General features: G+C 48.6%; 1 protein-coding gene across 9 annotated transcripts in view; it reads right to left on the bottom strand.

Annotated features, from left to right (window-relative positions):
- Window positions 1–19,362, bottom strand: part of SCUBE2 (signal peptide, CUB domain and EGF like domain containing 2) — a 486,721-nt gene extending 467,359 nt beyond the window's left edge. For all 9 annotated transcript variants that reach the window (XM_085648142.1, XM_085648144.1, XM_085648145.1 and 6 more), the window contains exon 1: window positions 19,081–19,362. In XM_085648142.1, coding sequence (XP_085504268.1) covers window positions 19,081–19,192 — 112 coding nt within the window. In that variant the 5' untranslated portion in view covers window positions 19,193–19,362. The remainder of the gene's footprint in view (window positions 1–19,080) is intronic.
- Window positions 19,363–19,774: the final 412 nt, after the last annotated feature.

The raw sequence follows: 19,774 nt of genomic DNA, 5'->3' as shown, positions 1-19,774 counted from the left end.
CACCATTTGCTTACAAACCTGAATTGATATTTGCAAATAAATTCAACAAACAAAAACAGCAGCAGTGAGAAAGACATCATTTTCTCCTTTCAATATACTGGTGTCTGGGAAAATACTTTCTGTCTCCTATTGAATATTTCTCAGAACCACAATATCCCATATGGAAAAAAAACTGTGGCTGCCGCTTATCATATTCAGAAATGCAAATTGCACAAGAGCATTTATAACAGGTAAATAATTATTCAGTCAACGGACATCAGTTTTCATATTTTAACAGCTGTCTTTGACAAACTGTATTAAGAGTAGGCACTACAAATATTAGCTAGAATCAAAAGCACCTTAAAGGAAAGCCTGACAAATCCAATCCCCACCGCTACCGAAATGATTTTCTCACTATTGACACAAGTATTGTAAATGACATCTCAGTCTCACAACCATTTACCCACTCTCTCCAATCAGACGTTTAGCCGTCTTTCTCTGTAGTATGTATGATCTCTTTAGGACCTTATAGCAATACACACAGATGAACTTCAAGGCAATGCCGATGTAGCCAGCACTGCCTCTCCTTCCTCACGGTCACCAGATACGCTCTCTACTCCATGGTCCTCATGTCGAGTCACACAAAATTCCAGCCTCTCAATTAAATTCTATCAGAAAAAACTAATGAGGATATCTCACATGGAAAGTACACTCATTGAAATCCTGCACTGAATCCCTCCCCCTCACAAACATACATGCACTATCCACTCTACAATACATACATCAATTCCCCTTCCCTCTTAACAGAATACCCAACACCCACTTCTGAGTTTCAGCCAGCCTCCTACCCCATCTACTCAACACCTGGCTGAACGCCTAGAAAAAGTGGCTCCTGTTATATCCTCTTATATCTCCAGTAGTTTATGACACGCTCTGCATACTTTCACTCCAGATCATATCACAGGGAAGTATGATGTTTAATCTTAAGAACTCACCCACTTGAAATATTTGTTTTGCCAAATGTTCTCATTGGAACCCACCTTTATCCACCAAACTCACTTTGATGTTGATCTGTTTACACATAACTCACCAATTGTGGCAGCGGGTTGAGAAATTAGAGAACATTTGGCTGTATGGGCGAGAATGTGGAGGGATTTGCGTGAACCCGTAGATACAAGTGAGAAAGCTGGGTGAGCAGAGAATGCATAATTAACAAGTTTAGTTGTGGAGCGTCATTTGAAAAACAGAGGAGGGGAGTGAGCAAACTAAACGCCCCAATAAGGTCTGGGACATGGCCAGTGAAGACGGGGGTAGATGCACATATGGAACAGGCCTAGAACATAGCAGGCAGGCTACGAGGGACATTCGAAGATAGAGGCGGGAGCGAGAGCCCGGACCATTTACTTCTGTATAAGATGACTATGCACCAACTGGGTACATATGCAGAATGACACGAGCAGCAAGGGGATGGGTGAGGGGTTGAGTAATTGTTATTGATAAATGTATTACTGCAAAATGTGTAGGTACTAAAACACTGGACTGGAAGTCAAAGATACAGTGTTAAACCCTGCTAAAAACCTATAAGTTAAAAAAAAAAAAAGGAAACATCATCAATCGTGCTTTTAACAGAGGTCGCAAACTCTTACTCTCCTCCACACGTCCTTTAAACGTACACATTTCCAAGTCAAGATTTCACCACAAAACAAACATAGATCTTTCCTGCAGAAAGGATTCAGGGAATTCCAACAATTCACACGTTGATGAGGTGGGCATGCCCGTTAATCTCATTGAAGTAAACGTATCCCACTCTCATCACATGATGTAACTAATCCTGCTCACTAAACTGTTCTTTAGTTAACAGAAGGTGTGCTGCCTCGAACTGTGTAATTATCTCATCCATCATCATGGATCGTGACCTTAACATTGCCACCACACACAGACCTGGCTAACCACTCTTCTCGTATTTTTGTGGACTTCCTTGTAGCACCAAATTAATCCACCCTGTGGTAAAATAGTACGTGTAAATTTGGTTGTGGAATTGGAATAACTCACAATAGCAGTTTGCCTGGCTCCCTCAACACAGCCCAACAGTTTTCCCCTTTTGAACTTCTCAAATGAGAGTGCACCATCTCACCGATGAACAAGACCAAATGCGTCATTTAATGCAAACTAACCTTCTCTGGCAAATAATACACCCAAAGCCAGAAGACCACTAAATTGGAATTAATGAAATACAAATTAGAAAGAAATCCGGAGCAGGCCTTTTCGGTCTAGGCACACAAGACCTGGAACAGCAGTCCATAACACCAGACTTGTCCCACCACTCCTCCAATTCAGAAAAGAACTTAAGACTCACGAGATCATTGAGCATTTCATCATGACACCTTAGAAAGTCCTTCTCAGTCTTTTTAGTTTAGTAGCAGTTTCTCCCTCGACTCTGTAAGTAGTCCTGGATCATTACCCGGACTACCTTCTGTTTGGAGAACTCCACAGCCTCCGACTAGATTTGTTCCCACATAGATACCAGAGGCAGCTGCAAGCTATGGAGAGTGGTGAGCACGCAAATGGGTAGTGGGTCCGCGCAAAACAGTAAACTATATTAACTAAATTCATGCCGACATGAATTACATTATGGTTTTGAAGTTAAAATGTTCAAATTTAAAACGGGAATGCTATACATGTCGGCGATTTGGGGCATTTTAAAAAAAAAGGAAATAAAAGTCACTTACCTGCGTCCTCACTCCGGTCCCGGTGTTCTGCTGTCCTCCAGCTAGGGCCCAGCCAACTCCCCCAACCAATCCTGGTGCTGCGCTCATGCTGTTAACCTGCATGAGCGTCGCGCAAGAATTGGATGGAGCGGGCTCTCACAGCGCTCGAAAGGGCACTGGAGCTATGTGCTTGCTCTCAACCCAGCAGTCCAAGACACCTGGGTTGAGAGGTTTAAAAGGCGCATGTCTGTCTGACCATCGCAAACAGCCGGCCAAAGAGACATGTGCACTTTAAACTTAAACTGCACAGCCCATCACTCCTTTCTGCTGCTGTCACTCAGCAGCAGCCTCACCCCCCGTCCCGTCACTCGGATCGGGAGTTGGATGTGGGTTTGCAGAGTTAATGAAAAATAAAATGGTTGAAAAATAAAATGGTTATAATGTGTAATATTTTATTTTTCATCTGGGGGCATTTTAATTAGTGGGGCAAAGCTCCTTTGCCTTAACGGAGGAGCCACCCCTGATAGATACATACATCTTCCTGGGAAACTTCAATTTGAGACATCATATCTAGCCACTTCTCTATCAACCTTTATTGAAAAATGTGGCCAAGCCACTAAAAAAGTGTGTTCTAGGAAATCTTCTTAGTCCCCTACTGTCTGGATTTAGACCCAGCTGCAGCACAGAATCTGCTTCCTTCCAACTATTGATAACATTTGCCGTACTATTGATGAAGACCACCCGAGTCCTCATCTTACTTGACCTTAAAAAACCTTTTGACATGGTCAGTATGCAGTTACATCAAGTTGGATCCACCCAAATCTATCTGGCTGCTCAAATCATCTTTGGAGTGCTTATAAGAATGAATTAAACAAAAATGCGTTAAAATCAAAGTTCTTAAATCCAAATGTATTTTGCCGACTTTAAAATATAAATCTGATATCAACCTATCATTTTGTAAGTCCACGAACATCTCTTACATACCTTTATGAATCGTCCACAATTTGGCGAATATTACCATTATAGGTGTTGGGCCGGGTCACCCTGCTAAAGATGGTGGTCCTCCCTAAACTCTTATACTATTTTTCCAACCTGCCCCTATACGTCCCGACCAAATCTTTCCGAGAGATCGAGAAAAGGGTCAGGCAATTTGTCTGGGGTGCCGGATGCTGCAGAATTACGTTGTTGAAACTGTATGCACTTCCTGTCCCCGGTGTGCCCTGGTAAATGCAGATTTGCTCCACATGCTCTGGTCCTGCCCCACTTTACACACTCATTGACAGGGTGTTACGACCAGGCTGTCATACTGTACGGATCGCCTTGCCCTACACTCGTGGGAGATATGTGTGCTAGGTTTATTTTCTAGGGCCAAGAAACACAAGATAAACTCCAGATTTCTCGATCTGGGTTTCCTAATTGCTAAACGACTTATCACCCGCAGGTGGGAGTACCCAGAACCCCCTCTAATTGAGGCTTGGTTACAGTCATTCCTGGTGTGGGCACAAGTGGAGAGTGCAGCTTTGCAAAGAGAAGATGCTCTGGGACTGCGGAAATAGCCGGTGGCCGCTAGTTGGGGCGCAATACTAAGACTTCCAAGCACCCATGCAAGACAATGATGGGAGTGGAACCAACCAGTAAGCGGGCTGGGGTCGGCGAAACAGATGACTGTCATCTCCATGAGCTGATGCTTTTGCATACTGTCACACATCTCTCTCCATTAACTGGGCCCCCACTGGGCTGTATCTCTGTCTCCATATTCGCAGCTGCAGCTGATCACTTGCCTGGTGTGTGTAGGTGGGGGAGGAGGGGTTGACAAGGGGGAAAATTGTAAACACAGAGTATGGGGTCCATGGGAAAAGTACAGATCCTAGACAGACGCAGATATGATTGCTGGGGAGGGAGGGAGCAATAGCCCCACAAAAAACAACTGGGGACCGGCAATACCTCTCTGTTACATGTAATATTGTATCCTTGTTCTAAGAACTGTTGATGGCGCCAAATGTGATCACTGATTATGATGATGGGATGTTTGTTTGTTTTAAAAAAATATATATATATATATTTTTTTTAAACATTGTAAACACAGGCTCCAGATGTTATGTTAGATTTGCTTTTTCACACAATGGAATCTTTTCATTACTATTGTGACGATGTGCTACATTGGGGAAACTCTTGCATACTCATATGTAAAGGCCGGACTGATTTGCTGAACAAAGAACGATTACTTACTCGATCCCAGTTATTTCTCCAAGGCAATAATTGTTGGCTGTACGATATCCTTTCCATGTACTGTATGGACAGCATGCGAGTCTGAACCTCCTACCTTGTCTTTATATATGATGTCAACAGAGCATATTAATGACAAAATGTAATAAAGAGATTCAAACAAAAAATAAATTGGCTCCAAGACATCTAACACTGGAATTAAATGAGAATATTTAGAGAATATTCATATACAATTAGTACAAATAGAAAGGACTGTGCCCTATTTGCATGTTCACTATTAGGAAGTTTGATATTTTGCATTTGATTTACAAAGGCATGCAAGAGTATGCAAAATAGTAGTTCTGTAGCACTACTACTTCCTCTACTCATCAATGATTTTGTAAATAGGCCCATGTGTATTACCTTTGTCAACCAATCAATCAACCAATCAATCAACGCATTTGTAAAGCGCACTACATACCCGTGAGGGTCTCAAGGCGCTCGGGGGGTGGGGTGGGGGGGGAGCTGCTACTGTTCGAAGAGCCAGGTCTTGAGAAGTTTTCTGAAGGTCAGAAGGTCTTCGGTCTGCCGTAGGCAGATGGGGAGGGTGTTCCATGTCTTGGCGGGGAGGTGGGAGAATGATCTGCCGCCGGCGGTCACTCTTCAGATGCGGGGGACGGTGGCGAGGGCGTGGTGTGCGGAGTGGAGCTGGCGGGTGGGGGTGTAGAGGCTGAGTCGGTTGTTGAGGTATGCTGGTCCGGTGTTGTGGAGTGCCTTGTGTGTGTGGGTGAGGAGTTTGAAGGTTATCCTCTTGTTGACAGGGAGCCAGTGCAGGTCTCTCAGGTAGGGTGTGATTTGGCTGCGGGGAGGGATGTCGAGGATCAGGCGCGCTGAGGCGTTCTGGATGCGTTGGAGCCGTCTCAGGAGTTTGTCCGAGGCTCCTGCGTAGAGGGTGTTCCCATAGTCCAGTCTACTGCCGACGAGGGCCTGGGTGACCGTCCTTGTTTCGGTGGGGATCCACTTGAAGATCCTGCAGAGCATGCGGAGGGTGTTGAAGCAGGAGGAGGAGACTGCGTTGACCTGCTTCGTCATGGAGAGGATAGAGTCGAGGATGACCCCTAGGTTGCGTGCGTTGTTGGTGGGTGTTGGGGGTGTTCCTAGTGCAGTCGGCCACCAGGAGTCGTTCCAGGCCGAGGGGGTGGATCCAAGGATGAGGACCTCTGTCTTGTCCGAGTTCAGCTTCAGTCGGCTGTTCCTCATCCAGTCAGCGATGGCCTTCATTCCTTCGTGGAGGTTGCTTTTGGTGGTGTGGGGGTCCTTGGTGAGGGAGAGGATCAGCTGGGTATCGTCGGCGTAGGAGAAGATGTTGATGTCGTGCCGTCGTGCGACGTGAGCAAGCGGTGCCATGTTGACGATGAACAGCGTTGGGCTGAGGTATGAGCCTGGGGTACGCCGCAGATGATCTCGGTGGCTTGGAGCAGAAGGGGGGGGGGGCGGCGAACGCTCTGTGTTCTGCCAGAGAGGAAGGAGGATGTCCAGTCTAGGCCTCTATTTGATTCCGGCGTCGTAGATGCGTGTTCGTAGTGTGCGGTTGCAGACCGTGTCGAAGGCGGCTGACAGGTCCAGGAGGATGAGGGCGGCGGTTTCTCCGTTGTCTAGTAGGGTCCTGATGTGGTCGGTGGCGGCGATGAGGGCAGTTTCGGTGCTGTGGTTGCTGCGGAACCCGGACTGGGATGGGTCCAGGATGCTGTTCTCCTCGAGGAAGCAGGTCAGTTGTTTGTTGACGGCCTTTTCGATGACCTTCACCAGGAACGGGAGCAGGGAGATGGGCCGGAAGTTCTTGAGGTCCGCCTTGGGCTTCTTGAGTGAAGTGTTGATCTCTGCATGCTTCCAGCTCTCCGGGAAGGTCACTGTCTCGAAGGAGATGTTGATGGTTTTCCGGAAATGGGGTGCTGCTGGCTTTGTTGAAGATGTGCTGTGGGCAAGGGTCTGTCGGGGATCCGGAGTGGACGGTGTTCATGAATTTGATGCTGTCGTCGTTGTTGATGTTGGTCCAGGAAAGAAGGCGGTTGGTGTGGGTGGTGGTGGGAGCGGGGGTCTCAGTGGTTGCCGGGGTGGTCACGGCATTGAAGCTGTCGTGGATGTCTGCGATCTTGCGATGGAAGAAGGTTACCAGCGAGTTGCACAGGTCTTGTGAGGGTGGGATGTCGTTGGTGTTGGAGAGTTCCTTCACGATGCTGAAGAGCTCTTTGCTGTTGTGTGCGTTGTTGTCTAGGCGGTCTTTGAAGGAGGTCCTTTTGGCGGATCTGATGAGGTGGTGGTGTCTGCGGGTGGCGTTCTTGTGGGCTGTGTAGCTTTCCGGTGTTTGTTCGCGGATCCAGTTTTTTTCGAGTTTTCGGCAGGTTCGCTTGGAGGCCTGGAGGTCTTCGGTGAACCAACTGGCTTTCTTGCTGGTGCGGGTGTTGGAGGTCTTCTTGAGCGGGGCAAGGGTGTTGGCGCAGACGTTGATCCACTTTCTGAGCTTGTGAGCGGCAGTGTTGGGGTCGGTCGGGTCTGCGGGTGGTTTCCGGGCGAGGGTGGTGGACAGCTGGTCTTCAGTGACTTTGCTCCAGCAGCGGTGCGGCATCTGTTGGGGGGAGTGGTGCGTGGTGGGTTTCCGGAAGGTGAAGTGGATGCAGCGGTGATCGGTCCGGTGGTGTGGTTGAAGGAGACATGGGCGCTTGCTGAGAAGATGGGGTCAAGCGTGTGGCCGGCGGAGTGGGTGGGTATTGTGACGAGTTGTCTGAGTCTGAGGTTGGCGAGGTTGGCGATCAGAGTGGAAGAGTTGGGGTCGTCGTTGTTCTCGAGGTGGAAGTTCAGGTCCCCGAGGAGGATGTAGTCCGTGGAGGCGAGGGCGTGTGTGCTGACGAAGTCGGCGATGGAGTCGCTGAACTGTGGACAGGGTCCGGGGGGGGGTCTGTAGACGAGGGTTCCTCTGAGGGTGGTGTTGGAATCGGTGTGGATCTGGAAGTGCAGGTGTACGGCGGTGCTGAGGGTGTCGTCGGTGTTTGTCGAGATCTTGAGAGAGTGTTCCTGTGCACGATGGCAATTCCTCCTCCAACTCCGTTGGTGCGGTCCTTGCGGGTGATCTTGTAGCAATCCAGGGTGGCTATGGCGATGTCGGGTGCCGTGGAGGGATTCAGCCAGGTCTCTGTCAGGAAGGCGACGTCTGGGGCGTCAGTGTCGAGTAGGTCCCAGAGTTCCACGGCGTGTTTGCGGGCGGAGCGGGTGTTGAGCAGGATGCATCTGAGGTGGTTGGGTTTTCTGGTAGGTGGTTTGGCAGGCCAGATGCTGGTGAAGCTGCAGCCCCGGCAGGAGAAGGGTCCTTGGGTGCGTTTAGGGGCGGCTAGGCAGCAGGTGCATGATCGTCCAGCATTGAGTGCGTGGAGGGTGCTGGGCTCGTAGCGGAGGTCGTAGCGGAGGCGGGTGTCGTGGCTCTTGCGTATCCCTTTCCTACATGGATCAATGTTTTACAGCTTTTTTGCAAGCACCTGCTCTCAAGCAGACTCATTATCAGTGATGCTCCCGCTTTATATTATTGTTTTTGTTATCTAGCCATAGTCACAACTTCTACAACTGACCCTCTCTTTCTTAGTCACCCCTTTGTTCTATGTACTAATTAGTGCTCTAGCCACCAGCTCCTTATATTGTCCTTTACTATCCCCAATTTTAGTTAGTAGCAGATATTTTATTATTTCCATAGTGTCCCATGCTCTACTAATGACATATTCTAACCACCGTTTTTTCTTGCCCAGATGGATATGGATGGAATCTACCCATGTTATAATTAATGATGTAGCGTGATTCACTGAAGAAACTTTAAAACACACTTTGGTGAAGTATGTGCTATATAAAAGAATCTTACTGAAAAAAATTAAGAACTGTTCCTCCCTACACCCCACACAACATACCTTCCAATAGTCTCTTTCTCCCTTGGGATATAAGCACCTCTATTAAATTTAACCCACTGGTGCATTTCCTGACCACGGACCACTCCGTGTGAGCAAAACGCCATGTTCCTAGTGCCCTGCTTTCATTTGGTACCCTAATGTGTTTGAGAGATATAGTTCTGTAAAAGTAAAGTCCAGTGATAGGAGAGTTGTTTAACAGACAGAATGTGATCTGACAACCCTATTGCAAAAGCTTCTTTCTTACTGTCTTCACCCATTCACACTCAACCACAAAAACCATAATTAATATTCCATCTTCCTAAAAACCTAATATTTTTCTTACATGCTCACTTTTCCTAATCAGAGGATCTCACTATTGGTACAAATTGTACCTGCTGCAGTGAGAAGTGGATCTGATTATCAAAATCAGACAGAATTGACCCTTGTGTTCTTCGTTTTACCTACATTTGACAAGACCCAGAGCAGAAAAAGCCCCCCGAATGACGTGCCTCGGTGTTTCTTGGTCTTGTAAGACATGCTAGACTGCATGTGTAGCTGTGGGCAGAGCAATCACCAAGGATACATTGTTGCCCCTAATCTTTTAGGATCATATGCCCCATCTTAAGACACTTTAGCCCAACCCATATCTTCAAAGTCGCCGCAAGTCCAGAGTGGCACCTTCAAATACTGCTGGCTTTTTGACCCAACAGCATGTTGCATTTTTGGGTTTAGTAGTACTGATTTCATCATAGTAAATATGGTCTCAGCAAACCCAGAACTTTAGCAGTGTTGGTTAAAAACCAAGACTGTTTGAAGTTGTCACACTTTCCAGCTACGACAAAGTAGTGCCCCCAATAACAAATTCCCCGTAGAGAATCTGCAGCTTTTAATGTTGGAGCAAAAAAATATATCTACAGCTTTTCCTTCTTATAGGTACATAATATAAGTACCTAGAATGTACAACTTTCCATTTGCGTCCACATCTACAAGTAGTTAATACTAATGGGCCAGTTTTAGGTCTGACATTTGCCAAGACCTTTTGATTTTCCTAAAATGATATAGGTAGAATATACTTGTTTAGGCTTTCAGCCCTCTTCATTCATTGGTACATTTGAGCGCCATTCACATTTTTGTCCGTCCACTAATGCATACATTATGGGGAAGTGGATCAGACTATTTCAACCATTGGCTAATTTCACTGTGAGTGATGGCATTATGGTCTTCCACACGGAGCGCATAGGCACACAAAGTAGTTTATTTGAGTGCCAAGGACTACATTAGCAATGTGTACTTTTTGAGATTAAAAAAAACAGTTTTACTTTTGGACATTTTTTTAATATATATATATATAAATAAATATATATTGGCAAGGGCCTGGTGGCTCCCTCAAACATAATGTTGGTTATCCTACATGTAGGCGGCAATGACATGGTAGAGTTGGGACGCATGGCGGTCAGGGAAGCCTTATTGACCGAGTTCGCCTGGCTGGGGAGAGTGTTTCCTCGTGCACAGATCGAATGGTCGTGTATGATACCACGGCGGGAATGGGGCACAGGAGTCAGAACTCGAGCATTGAACGTATCAGTAAGGCGCCTCAACGGGGAATTGGCCAGGTTGTGCTCAAACCAGGGTCACATTCCGCACAGACTAATCACAGGGGACCTGATGTTTCACCAAGACGGCGTGCATTTGTCAGACATGGGGACAGACGTATGGATCAAGGGGATCTGGTCCTTTGTACAGAACTTGTTTGCAGGTTGGGAGGGTGAAGGACCTGTGGGCCCTGGTCACCCTAGTGGCGGAGAAGAGGCCACAGAACATTGATTTGCAGGGTTAACGGGAGGTCGTCATACATACTCCCGAGGCCAGCACCGAGGGGAGAGGCGGTAAGCTCTCCGCAGGTAGAATGGGGACACCGGCTGGGGAGGCAAGGGTGCCAGGTCACACGTGCCTCCTTGGCAGCCTGGTGGTAGAGGGGTGAGCCCCAGAAATGGCGGACAAAGACAAAGGGCTGGGGGCTCAAGGACGCAGGTGGGTTGTGCCTTGCGTGGTTCTCAGTTAGGAGATGCGAGCCAGAGGGCCCCTTGGTGCTGGAGCAAGTAAATATTGCATAACCGGTGGTTATGATCAGTGATAAAAAATTGTAGATATTAAAAATGTAAATATTGAAGTTATAAATGTGAATTTTATAAATGCATCTGGTCAGGTTTATGAATGTTGATTGTTATTAAACATGGCCGTTTATACCCACACTCTTGGATTGGCAAGTTTTGATTGTGGGATTGCATGAGGTTGGGGTGGGGGTCATCCTAGGGGGTCCGGGCTCTACGAGAAGCGCAAAATTAGGTGAGCGCCCCCTTAGGGCCCGGCCCCCTGGACCCACGCCACACCCCCATAGTCCGGCCGGGTAGCCCGATTGGCTACTGGGCAGCATAATAACTTCCGGGTCAGACCGTGACGTATTTCCGGCCGGAGACAGCAGCGGAGGGGTGGAGGCAGGGGGGGGGGGCTATTTAGGCCCAGGGTCCACGCTTACACATCCTATTTGTCCCGCACCAGGCCCCAGGATCGTTTTGGAGTTAATCAATCTCCTAGCACACCTACTTATCGCCGCCCACAGGCCACCAGCGGCTGCCCAGCGCTCCCCAAAGTCCCTGATACCTCACCTCAGGATCCGCGTTGCCCGAACTCGAGACGCTTCAATCGATAGCCCGCTCCCATGCAAACCGCAAGACTCCGCTGCCGACCTCGATTTCAAGTTCCACAGATTGATTAACCCCAAAATGATCCTGGGTCCTGGTGCAGGAAAAAGAGGATGTGTAAGCGTGGACCCTGGGCCTAAATAGCCCCCCCCCCCCCGCTCCACCCCTCCGCTGCCGGCTCCGGACGGAAATACGCCACGGTCTGACCCGGAAGTAATTATTCTGGCCGGTAGCCAATCGGGCTACCCGGCCAGACTATGGGGGTGTGGCGTGGGTCCAGGGGGCCGGGCCCTAAGGGCGCGCTCGCCTAATTTCGCGCTTCCCAAACTCAGGGCAGTACAGCCCGGGAGGTGTGGCATTCCCACATAGCCCAGGCTGTACTCCCTATACAAGCACATCTTCTATTGGTCAGGAACTAAATGCAGATGTCAGGGTGACAGACAGTTCCGCATTGCACTCAGATATTTAGAAAAATCCTGGGTAATTCCTGATCCTTCCTAACTTCTTGCAATTCACGAAAATATACATTCTGAGATCCGAAATAACATTCACTTTCCCCTCACAGTCAGTCCCTCATTTTCACCTGTGTCAGTGCCCTGAGCATGCGACGTAGCTCATGACAAGGTCAGTAGCCACCCACCACAGGTTATCCTTGGAGACAGACGTCGAGTGCGACCTACTGCTCAAGGTCAAGCAAGGCCAATGTAACGCTGGCCCAGCAGAAACAGGGATGCTGCAGGGCAGCCACTGCCAGCGTTTGAAACAACTGTACTCCCAGCAAGGGATGACCAATGCAACAGTGTGCACTCTCGAAGGATAGGTCAAGGTAGCCATGGCCAACACCATGACGATCTGTTATGGTATAGTATGCTACTATAGGCCATTAGTAACTACTTGGCTTCGGCGCTTTTTATGTTTTGTTCTGTTAGTCTTCCCCTATTAGTGGGCCTGTTGGCGGTTCTCTGTAACCTGATTATATGTGCTCAAGTGCCTAGAAGTAGTTGGGCTATATAAATAAACGAAGGACGACCCCATGTCTGCTGACGCCTGGTTCGGTTTTGAAACGTGTCATGACCTCGGTGCGCTTTGGAGCCTCTAACACCAAGTCGCACAGGCCCAGTCCAGTAGCGCAACGTAAAATGACGGGGCTCGCGTACCGAATGTGGCGGGCGCCCGTATCTCACAGATTTTCATTATTGATCTTGGGAAGAATGGGGCCCCTCTGAAGGGTTGGGGCCTCCGTGCGCCCCACGGGCTTGCGTTACGCCTCTGGCCCAGTCAGCACCCGCCTGGCCCGGGCGCGCGCTCCTCTCTGCAGCTCTCGAGGCAGCAGGGGCGGAGGGGTACATACCTCAGGGGCGACGAGCAGACATTTGAAAGCCACCCTTGGCAGTGAACCGGCGGAGAGTGATAGATGTAATGTTTGCTTTCCTCTCACTTTGCCCAGCCTGCGCCCTGTCACATGAGAAAGGCTCCTGCGAGCGACCTCCATCGAGAGAAGCGCTCTCGCCTCCGCGGAACGATATTACCAGAAGTAAAAGCACGCGGCTTCAAAAACAGGAACAGAACTGGGACCCAGCGCGCGCTTCCAGGAAAGTCTAACAGAAGCAAACAATCCAAGCAGACACATTGGATCTGTCAAAATCTCCGATTGCCCAAGGCATGAAGCAGAACAGGAAACGAAGAGATAGGATGAAAATGAGAGGGCGCTGTGGGAATGTTTCTTTCCTAACCGCCTTCCAACATACACTTATTTCATCATAAGAGCCAGGCTGTCGGGCACGTCAAGAGTGTATTTATTGCCCAGGTAGCAAGGGCATAAATAAGGTCCACAAAGGCAAAAGGGGCTGCATGCCATTTTATACATCTTAGACAGGCAACAGCATATTACATGCGGTGCCTCTTAAAGCAAATGCACAAGCTTGTAAAATATAAACTACAAGTCCCAGAATGCAAAGTGCTGTTCACTAAATAGTCATGGCTGGATGAAAGCGGTACACATGACAAGCAGCCACTTGAGCAGCTGTGCATCTACATCAAGTACCCACGTTTAAATCACCCAATCTTGATATGAGAGTTGCCAAAAACCTAACCCATGGTGGCAATCTCGACAATGGAACGTGTACATGCCACAAGAAAAGAATGAGCCATTTTAACTGCAGGTAATACAAAAAACGACACCCGGGATACCATGTTCCACGTAAGTCTTCATTCAACACCTGAATGAATTTTGGGAGTTGTAGTGACTAACCACCCCTATGAGTACGAATTGAGCTACATAATTTAGATTCTCCGCAACAACAAATAAGTAAGCGAAAACCGCGTCACCACGAGAGAAGCGAGCAGCAGCTGTGTGGGAAGAGAGTGCGGTGTATTGTATTAGCTTAGCATTTAGGTAGCGCTTTCTGCCCTTGATGAGACGCAGGAGCGCTCTGCCGACATACAGCGTGAAGAAGAAAAGCCATACGTGATCTTGGTGAATGGGAGCTGGAACCGGTGAAAACACTCGAATGAGAGAACAGCTCTAAAACTTCGAAAGGCTCGTTGAAATAAACTGTAGGCCACCCCTACCCAAAATGAACCGGAAGGGACTTTAAAAGGGACATATGTTTGAAATCAAGCACAATCGAGTGGTCTCGTCAGTGAAAAGCCAGCGTCTGTATAACTGTCTAAACAAAAAACGTGCCTCACTCCCAAATGTACACAAAGCAGCTTCCACGTTGAGCCTGTTTGCAGAAGGAGGCTGCCTGACCCGTGCATTTTGGGAAAGTCATTTAAAAACAAACAATGGCGTCTCAAAAAACCTCTTCATGTCACCCACGTGATACTTCCAGGTGTCTCTCATTCAGAAACAAGGGGCTCTTAATTCTTTTCTTTTTCCCACACTTAAAATCCACTCTTTTTTAGTATAATCCAAATTAAACTCGGTGCCTGGCCGTCATAGTCTGCTGCGGGCTAAATCACACACGCAAAGCCACTGGAGTTGTGCGGTAATTGAGAACCAAATTATGCGGCAGAGTCCAGTAAATCTTTCTCCAAAGAAAGGTAAATTATGCAGCAGGCAATTTGCACAATCCAATCTCTTGGATTGTCTTCCAGCTATCTTGAAATGTTAGCACACTTAGATACAAGAGTGATCACAGAAAGGACTACAGTCATACCCATGTTTGATAAAGTACACACTTTCAGCAGAATTTATACAAAATGTCATTCACAAACAATTCACAATTTTGTTTTGCGCAGTAGCACAGAATACTATTTTAATAGACATTTCTTCCCCCATGAGTAAAGATTGTGTAAAACATATGTAGTGCAGCACTCAGAAAAGATGCCTATGCGTGCACAAAATTTGCACCATAGGGTGTGCCTCGTTTATTCAGCACATCCCAGTTAATTTCTAAATCTCGTTTTGTGTTTCTCGTTGACCATGTGTTGACACAACAGGACCGTTGGAAACACCCCTTTCTATTAACAAACAGTCCTGCACGATAGTACAGCATCATAATAATTATACACGTCTCGCCAGAAGAAAATTTTGGGTTCCAGTCACTCGACTTTAAAAATCAGAGATGTGCCCTGTTTGGGGTTCTACTGAATGAAGAATGTGTGCCATCTTGAAAGAACACGTGCTTTAGTACTCTATATGTGACGACAATATAAGTGTGTGAGAAGTGAAAAAGGTATTTAATTGCACAGAAAGAATCACCCTTTCCCCTCATTTGTTTGATTTACAATGAAGTATTTAAGTGCGTTTGTTTACTAATGCAGACAAAAGCGCTACCCCGGATCCCTCAACTAGGGGTGATTGTATTATTAGGAAAAATATATCCCCTATTCAAATGCCAATATCTGAAAGTTTAAGAGTTGGATCATTCTGTGTGTCAAGTGTGGTATCACATACTAGTGTGCAGCGATTTTAATAACTTTTGATCCATTTAGCTCAGTGTCTGGTGATCCAGTGATATAAATTGATACTGTGATGAAGTAGGGGGTTTGCAGTGATTTTACCCTGTAAAATGAAGCACGTTGGGATCTGGCGTCATCAAGTGAGGTTATGATGAGGTGAGAAGCCGAGAGGAGTAATGTGGTGGTGAAATAAAGTGTGTGTGGATCATGTGATGCTGTGGTAAGGTATCTTAAGGTGTCCTGCTGCAAAGTGCTTCAGTGACAAACGTGGTCTGATCTCAGGATTTGTGGCATTACTTTAAAGGGTATGACACTATAAAATAAAACTATGCAGACAAAGTGTTAAAGCAAAATGAGAAAAGACTACTGACATGTAGGATGTGGTTAGTGTGTGGAACAATAAGGATGTTGTAAAGTGTGGCCTGTGATGAGTAACTACAGAATGAGGCTCTTGGGAATCATGGGTTTCTGCAGTGTCGTTCTGTTATGTGGTTTTGTGGAACTGATGGTGAGTAATGACTGGGATATGATACATGGGAGACTGTGGGCTGTTGCAGTGACTGGTCAATGTGGATGCAGGATGAGCTCGACACAGCTACACAATGACTCTGTGATGTAGGAGTAAAATGAGGCTGCTCCATTCACAGTGACTGTGTGAAGTTTGGTAAATCCAAGGGTGCTGCACAGTCAGTGTGTGATCCTTTGATAATCTGAGGCTGCTGTACATACAGTGAGTGTGCGATGCAGGTGTAATCCGAGGCTGATGCACCGCGAGTGTGTGATGCAGGGGTAATCCGAGGTTGATGAACAGTGAATGTGTGATGCAGGTGTAATCCGAGGCTGCTGTACAGTGAGTGTGCGATGCAGGTGTAATCCGAGGCTGATGCACGGTGAGTGTGTGATGCAGAGGGAATCCGAGGCTGATGCACTGTGAGTGTGTGATGCAGGGGTAATCTGAGGCTGATGCACAGTGAATGTGTGATCCTTTGATAATCTGAGGCTGCTGTACATACAGTGAGTGTGCGATGCAGGTGTAATCCGAGGCTGATGCACCGCGAGTGTGTGATGCAGGGGTAATCCGAGGTTGATGCACAGTGAATGTGTGATGCAGGTGTAATCCGAGGCTGCTGTACAGTGAGTGTGCGATGCAGGTGTAATCCGAGGTACATGCACTGTAAGTGTGTGATGCAGAGGGAATCCGAGGCTGATGCACTGTGAGTGTGTGATGCAGGGGTAATCTGAGGCTGATGCACAGTGAATGTGTGATCCTTTGATAATCTGAGGCTGCTGTACATACAGTGAGTGTGCGATGCAGGTGTAATCCCAGCCTGATGCACCGTGAGTGTGTGATGCAGGGGTAATCCGAGGTTGATGCACAGTGAATGTGTGATGCAGGTGTAATCCGAGGCTGCTGTACAGTGAGTGTGCGATGCAGGTGTAATCCGAGGTACATGTACTGTAAGTGTGTGATGCAGAGGGAATCCGAGGCTGGTGCACTGTGAGTGTGTGATGCAGGGGTAATCTGAGGCTGATGCACAGTGAATGAGCGATGCAGGGGTAATCCGAGGTACATGCACTGTAAGTGTGTGATGCAGGGGTAATCTGAGGCTGATGCACAGTGAATGTGTGATCCTTATATGATCTAAAGCGGATGCACAGTCAATGTGATATGCAGGGGTAGTCTGAGGCTGATGCACAGTCAATGTGATATGCAGGGGTAGTCTGAGGCTGATGCACAGTCAATGTGATATGCAGGGGTAGTCCGAGGCTGATGCACAGTCAATGTGATATGCAGGGGTAGTCTGAGGCTGATGCACAGTCAATGTGATATGCAGGGGTAGTCCGAGGCTGATGCACAGTCAATGTGATATGCAGGGGTAGTCTGAGGCTGATGCACAGTCAATGTGATATGCAGGGGTAGTCTGAGGCTGATGCACAGTCAATGTGATATGCAGGGGTAGTCCGAGGCTGATGCACAGTCAATGTGATATGCAGGGGTAGTCTGAGGCTGATGCACAGTCAATGTGATATGCAGGGGTAGTCCGAGGCTGATGCACAGTCAATGTGTGATGCAGGGTAAATCTGAGGCTGATGCACAGTCAATGTGTGATGCAGGGTAAATCCGAGGTTGACGCACAGTGAATGTGTGATCCTTGGATAATCTAAGGCAGATGCACAGTGAATGTGATATGCAGGGGTAATCCGAGGCTGCTGCAAAATGACTTTGTAACGAAGCGGTAATCTAAAACTACTGCAGTGAGTGACTGTGCAATGCATGGAATTTCTGGGGTTGCTGCACAGGGACTATATCGTGCACAATGAATCTGAGGTTGCTGCAGTGACTACGTGCAGTCTCTGTGTGGCTGTACACTGGGACTGTGTAATGGTAATTTAGGGCAGCATGCAATGGCTGTGATTTGAGGCTGCTGCACACTGGCAGTGTAACACAGGTGATTCGAGGCCCCATCATAGTGACTGTGTGAAGCAGGGAGACTCGCAGTGAATAGAATGGGGGATATTCAAAGGTGATCTGAGGCTGCAGCACACTGAGTGTGAAAGGGCTCGCAGAATGCTGCTGCACAGTGACTTGTCACACAGAAGTGAATTGAAATGAGTCCTTGATATGAGTAACTAACTGAAGCTGCGTGTGCGATAAGGGTGCTGCCCGCTGTGAAATAAGTGCATGCAGACTGTGCTAGACATAACGGGAGAGCGCTTGCAGGCGCTCCACATCTGACTACACAGGGGCGGGTGCGCACTAAAGGTGTGTTTAATACTTGTTATGTGGTACATATTGGACTCTTGTTGATAAGTATTTGATCAACCCTTAAACCCTCGCGATGCCTGTCCCAGGGCGCGCGGGGGTTCTGCCTTTGACTGCTGGGGGAGGGCAGTGCACATGTGAGCTGCCTGGTGCTTCACTTCAGAGGCCAGCACGAGGAGTCCGGAATCTGAGCACAGAGAGTGCAGGGGACACTGAGGTCTTTCCGAGCTATGTGCGGATATGGGCTGGGAGTCAGAGTGTGGGACAGGACAAAATGGATACCTGGGCGGGGGGGAGAACACCGTGGATGCCTGGATCAGTCCAATGGGGGCAGCACACAGGGGTTGCCTCGTCAGAAGGCTGGGCTGCTTGCGATAGGCAGAACAGACCGACTGCCTGTGTTAAACGTGTGGGGGCAAGAAACGGGGGCTTCTGGCTGGGGTCAGAGTTGTGAGGCAGCACACAGGGGAAGCTGGGGCTCAGGCTGCGCGCAGGCAGGGCTTCATGTCCCAAGTGGGGAGCAGCACACAGTGGCTGCCTCCAAGAGAGGTGTAGAGTGGTACACGGGGCCTGCCTCGGGGGGGGGGGGGCAGCACATAGTGGCTGCCTCTCTGCAAGGTCTAGGGCAGTACACAGGGGGTGCCTGTCTCAATGGGCAGCACACAGTGGCTGCCTGTCACTACTGGGACTCTACACATTGTGGCTGCCAGAGTTAGATGTGTGAGGCTGCCTGTGTCAACACTGGGGGCACCTCACAGGGGCTGCCGGGGTCAGCGGTACGGGGCAGCGCATTGCACAGCCAGGGTGCGCACTCTATGCACGCGGGGGTGGGGGCGGCAGACTGGGGCTGCCGGGGTCCCGCGGAAGTCAATGTGTCCTGCACTTACCGGTAGCCGTGGACGGTAGCAGCAGCCCAGCTCCTGTTCCTATGTGCCGGGCGCAGAGCAGCAGCAGCAGGCAGAGCCCCGGGCGGCAGCTCGTGGTCCCGGTCGCAGCCATGCGCGCAGCCCCCGTGCCCCGGCTCCAGCAGCAGCAAGCCCCCGGCGCCCTCGCGCTCCCGCCTCTCGTGCAGCTTCAGCAGCAGAGCCCGGCGCACACTGCCTTCCCCTCCGCTGCACACACGCATTTTTCACACGCTCCTGTCACCCGCTTTGACGGAGGTTTGTGGAGAGGAGAAAAAAAAAGCGCAGGGATGAAAAGTGAGAATTTCTCAATTCCGCCTCCCCCGCCTCTAGGGCTCACTCCTCCCACCGCAGCTTCCCCAATACTTTCCAGCATCTCTCCATAAACCTACTTCGTCTTGCTGTGTGTGTCCCAGTACCCCCACGGAGAACTCTTACCTCCAGTTTCTCGTCCCTTTCTAAAAGTCCTCGTTTCTTTAAAATCCCCAGCCACCATCACTTTCAATTTATCACTTAAATTTCATATATCTTCATGCCAGTCCTTCGGTTTCTCAGAACCATCTCGTTTTCTTTACCCCTGCAAGTCACCCCCTGCCATTTATCACCCTCACTCATTTTCCCTCTCCATTTACTATGTCGCCTCTTTCCATCTACCCCCTTACTCTCCTTCCTGTTTACC

This window comes from Triturus cristatus, chromosome 3_2, assembly GCF_964204655.1.
Source record: "Triturus cristatus chromosome 3_2, aTriCri1.1, whole genome shotgun sequence".
Taxonomy (NCBI): Eukaryota; Metazoa; Chordata; class Amphibia; order Caudata; family Salamandridae; genus Triturus; species Triturus cristatus.
The sequence above is the reverse complement of the archived record's forward strand: the minus strand, read 5'-3'. Positions and strand labels throughout refer to the sequence as shown.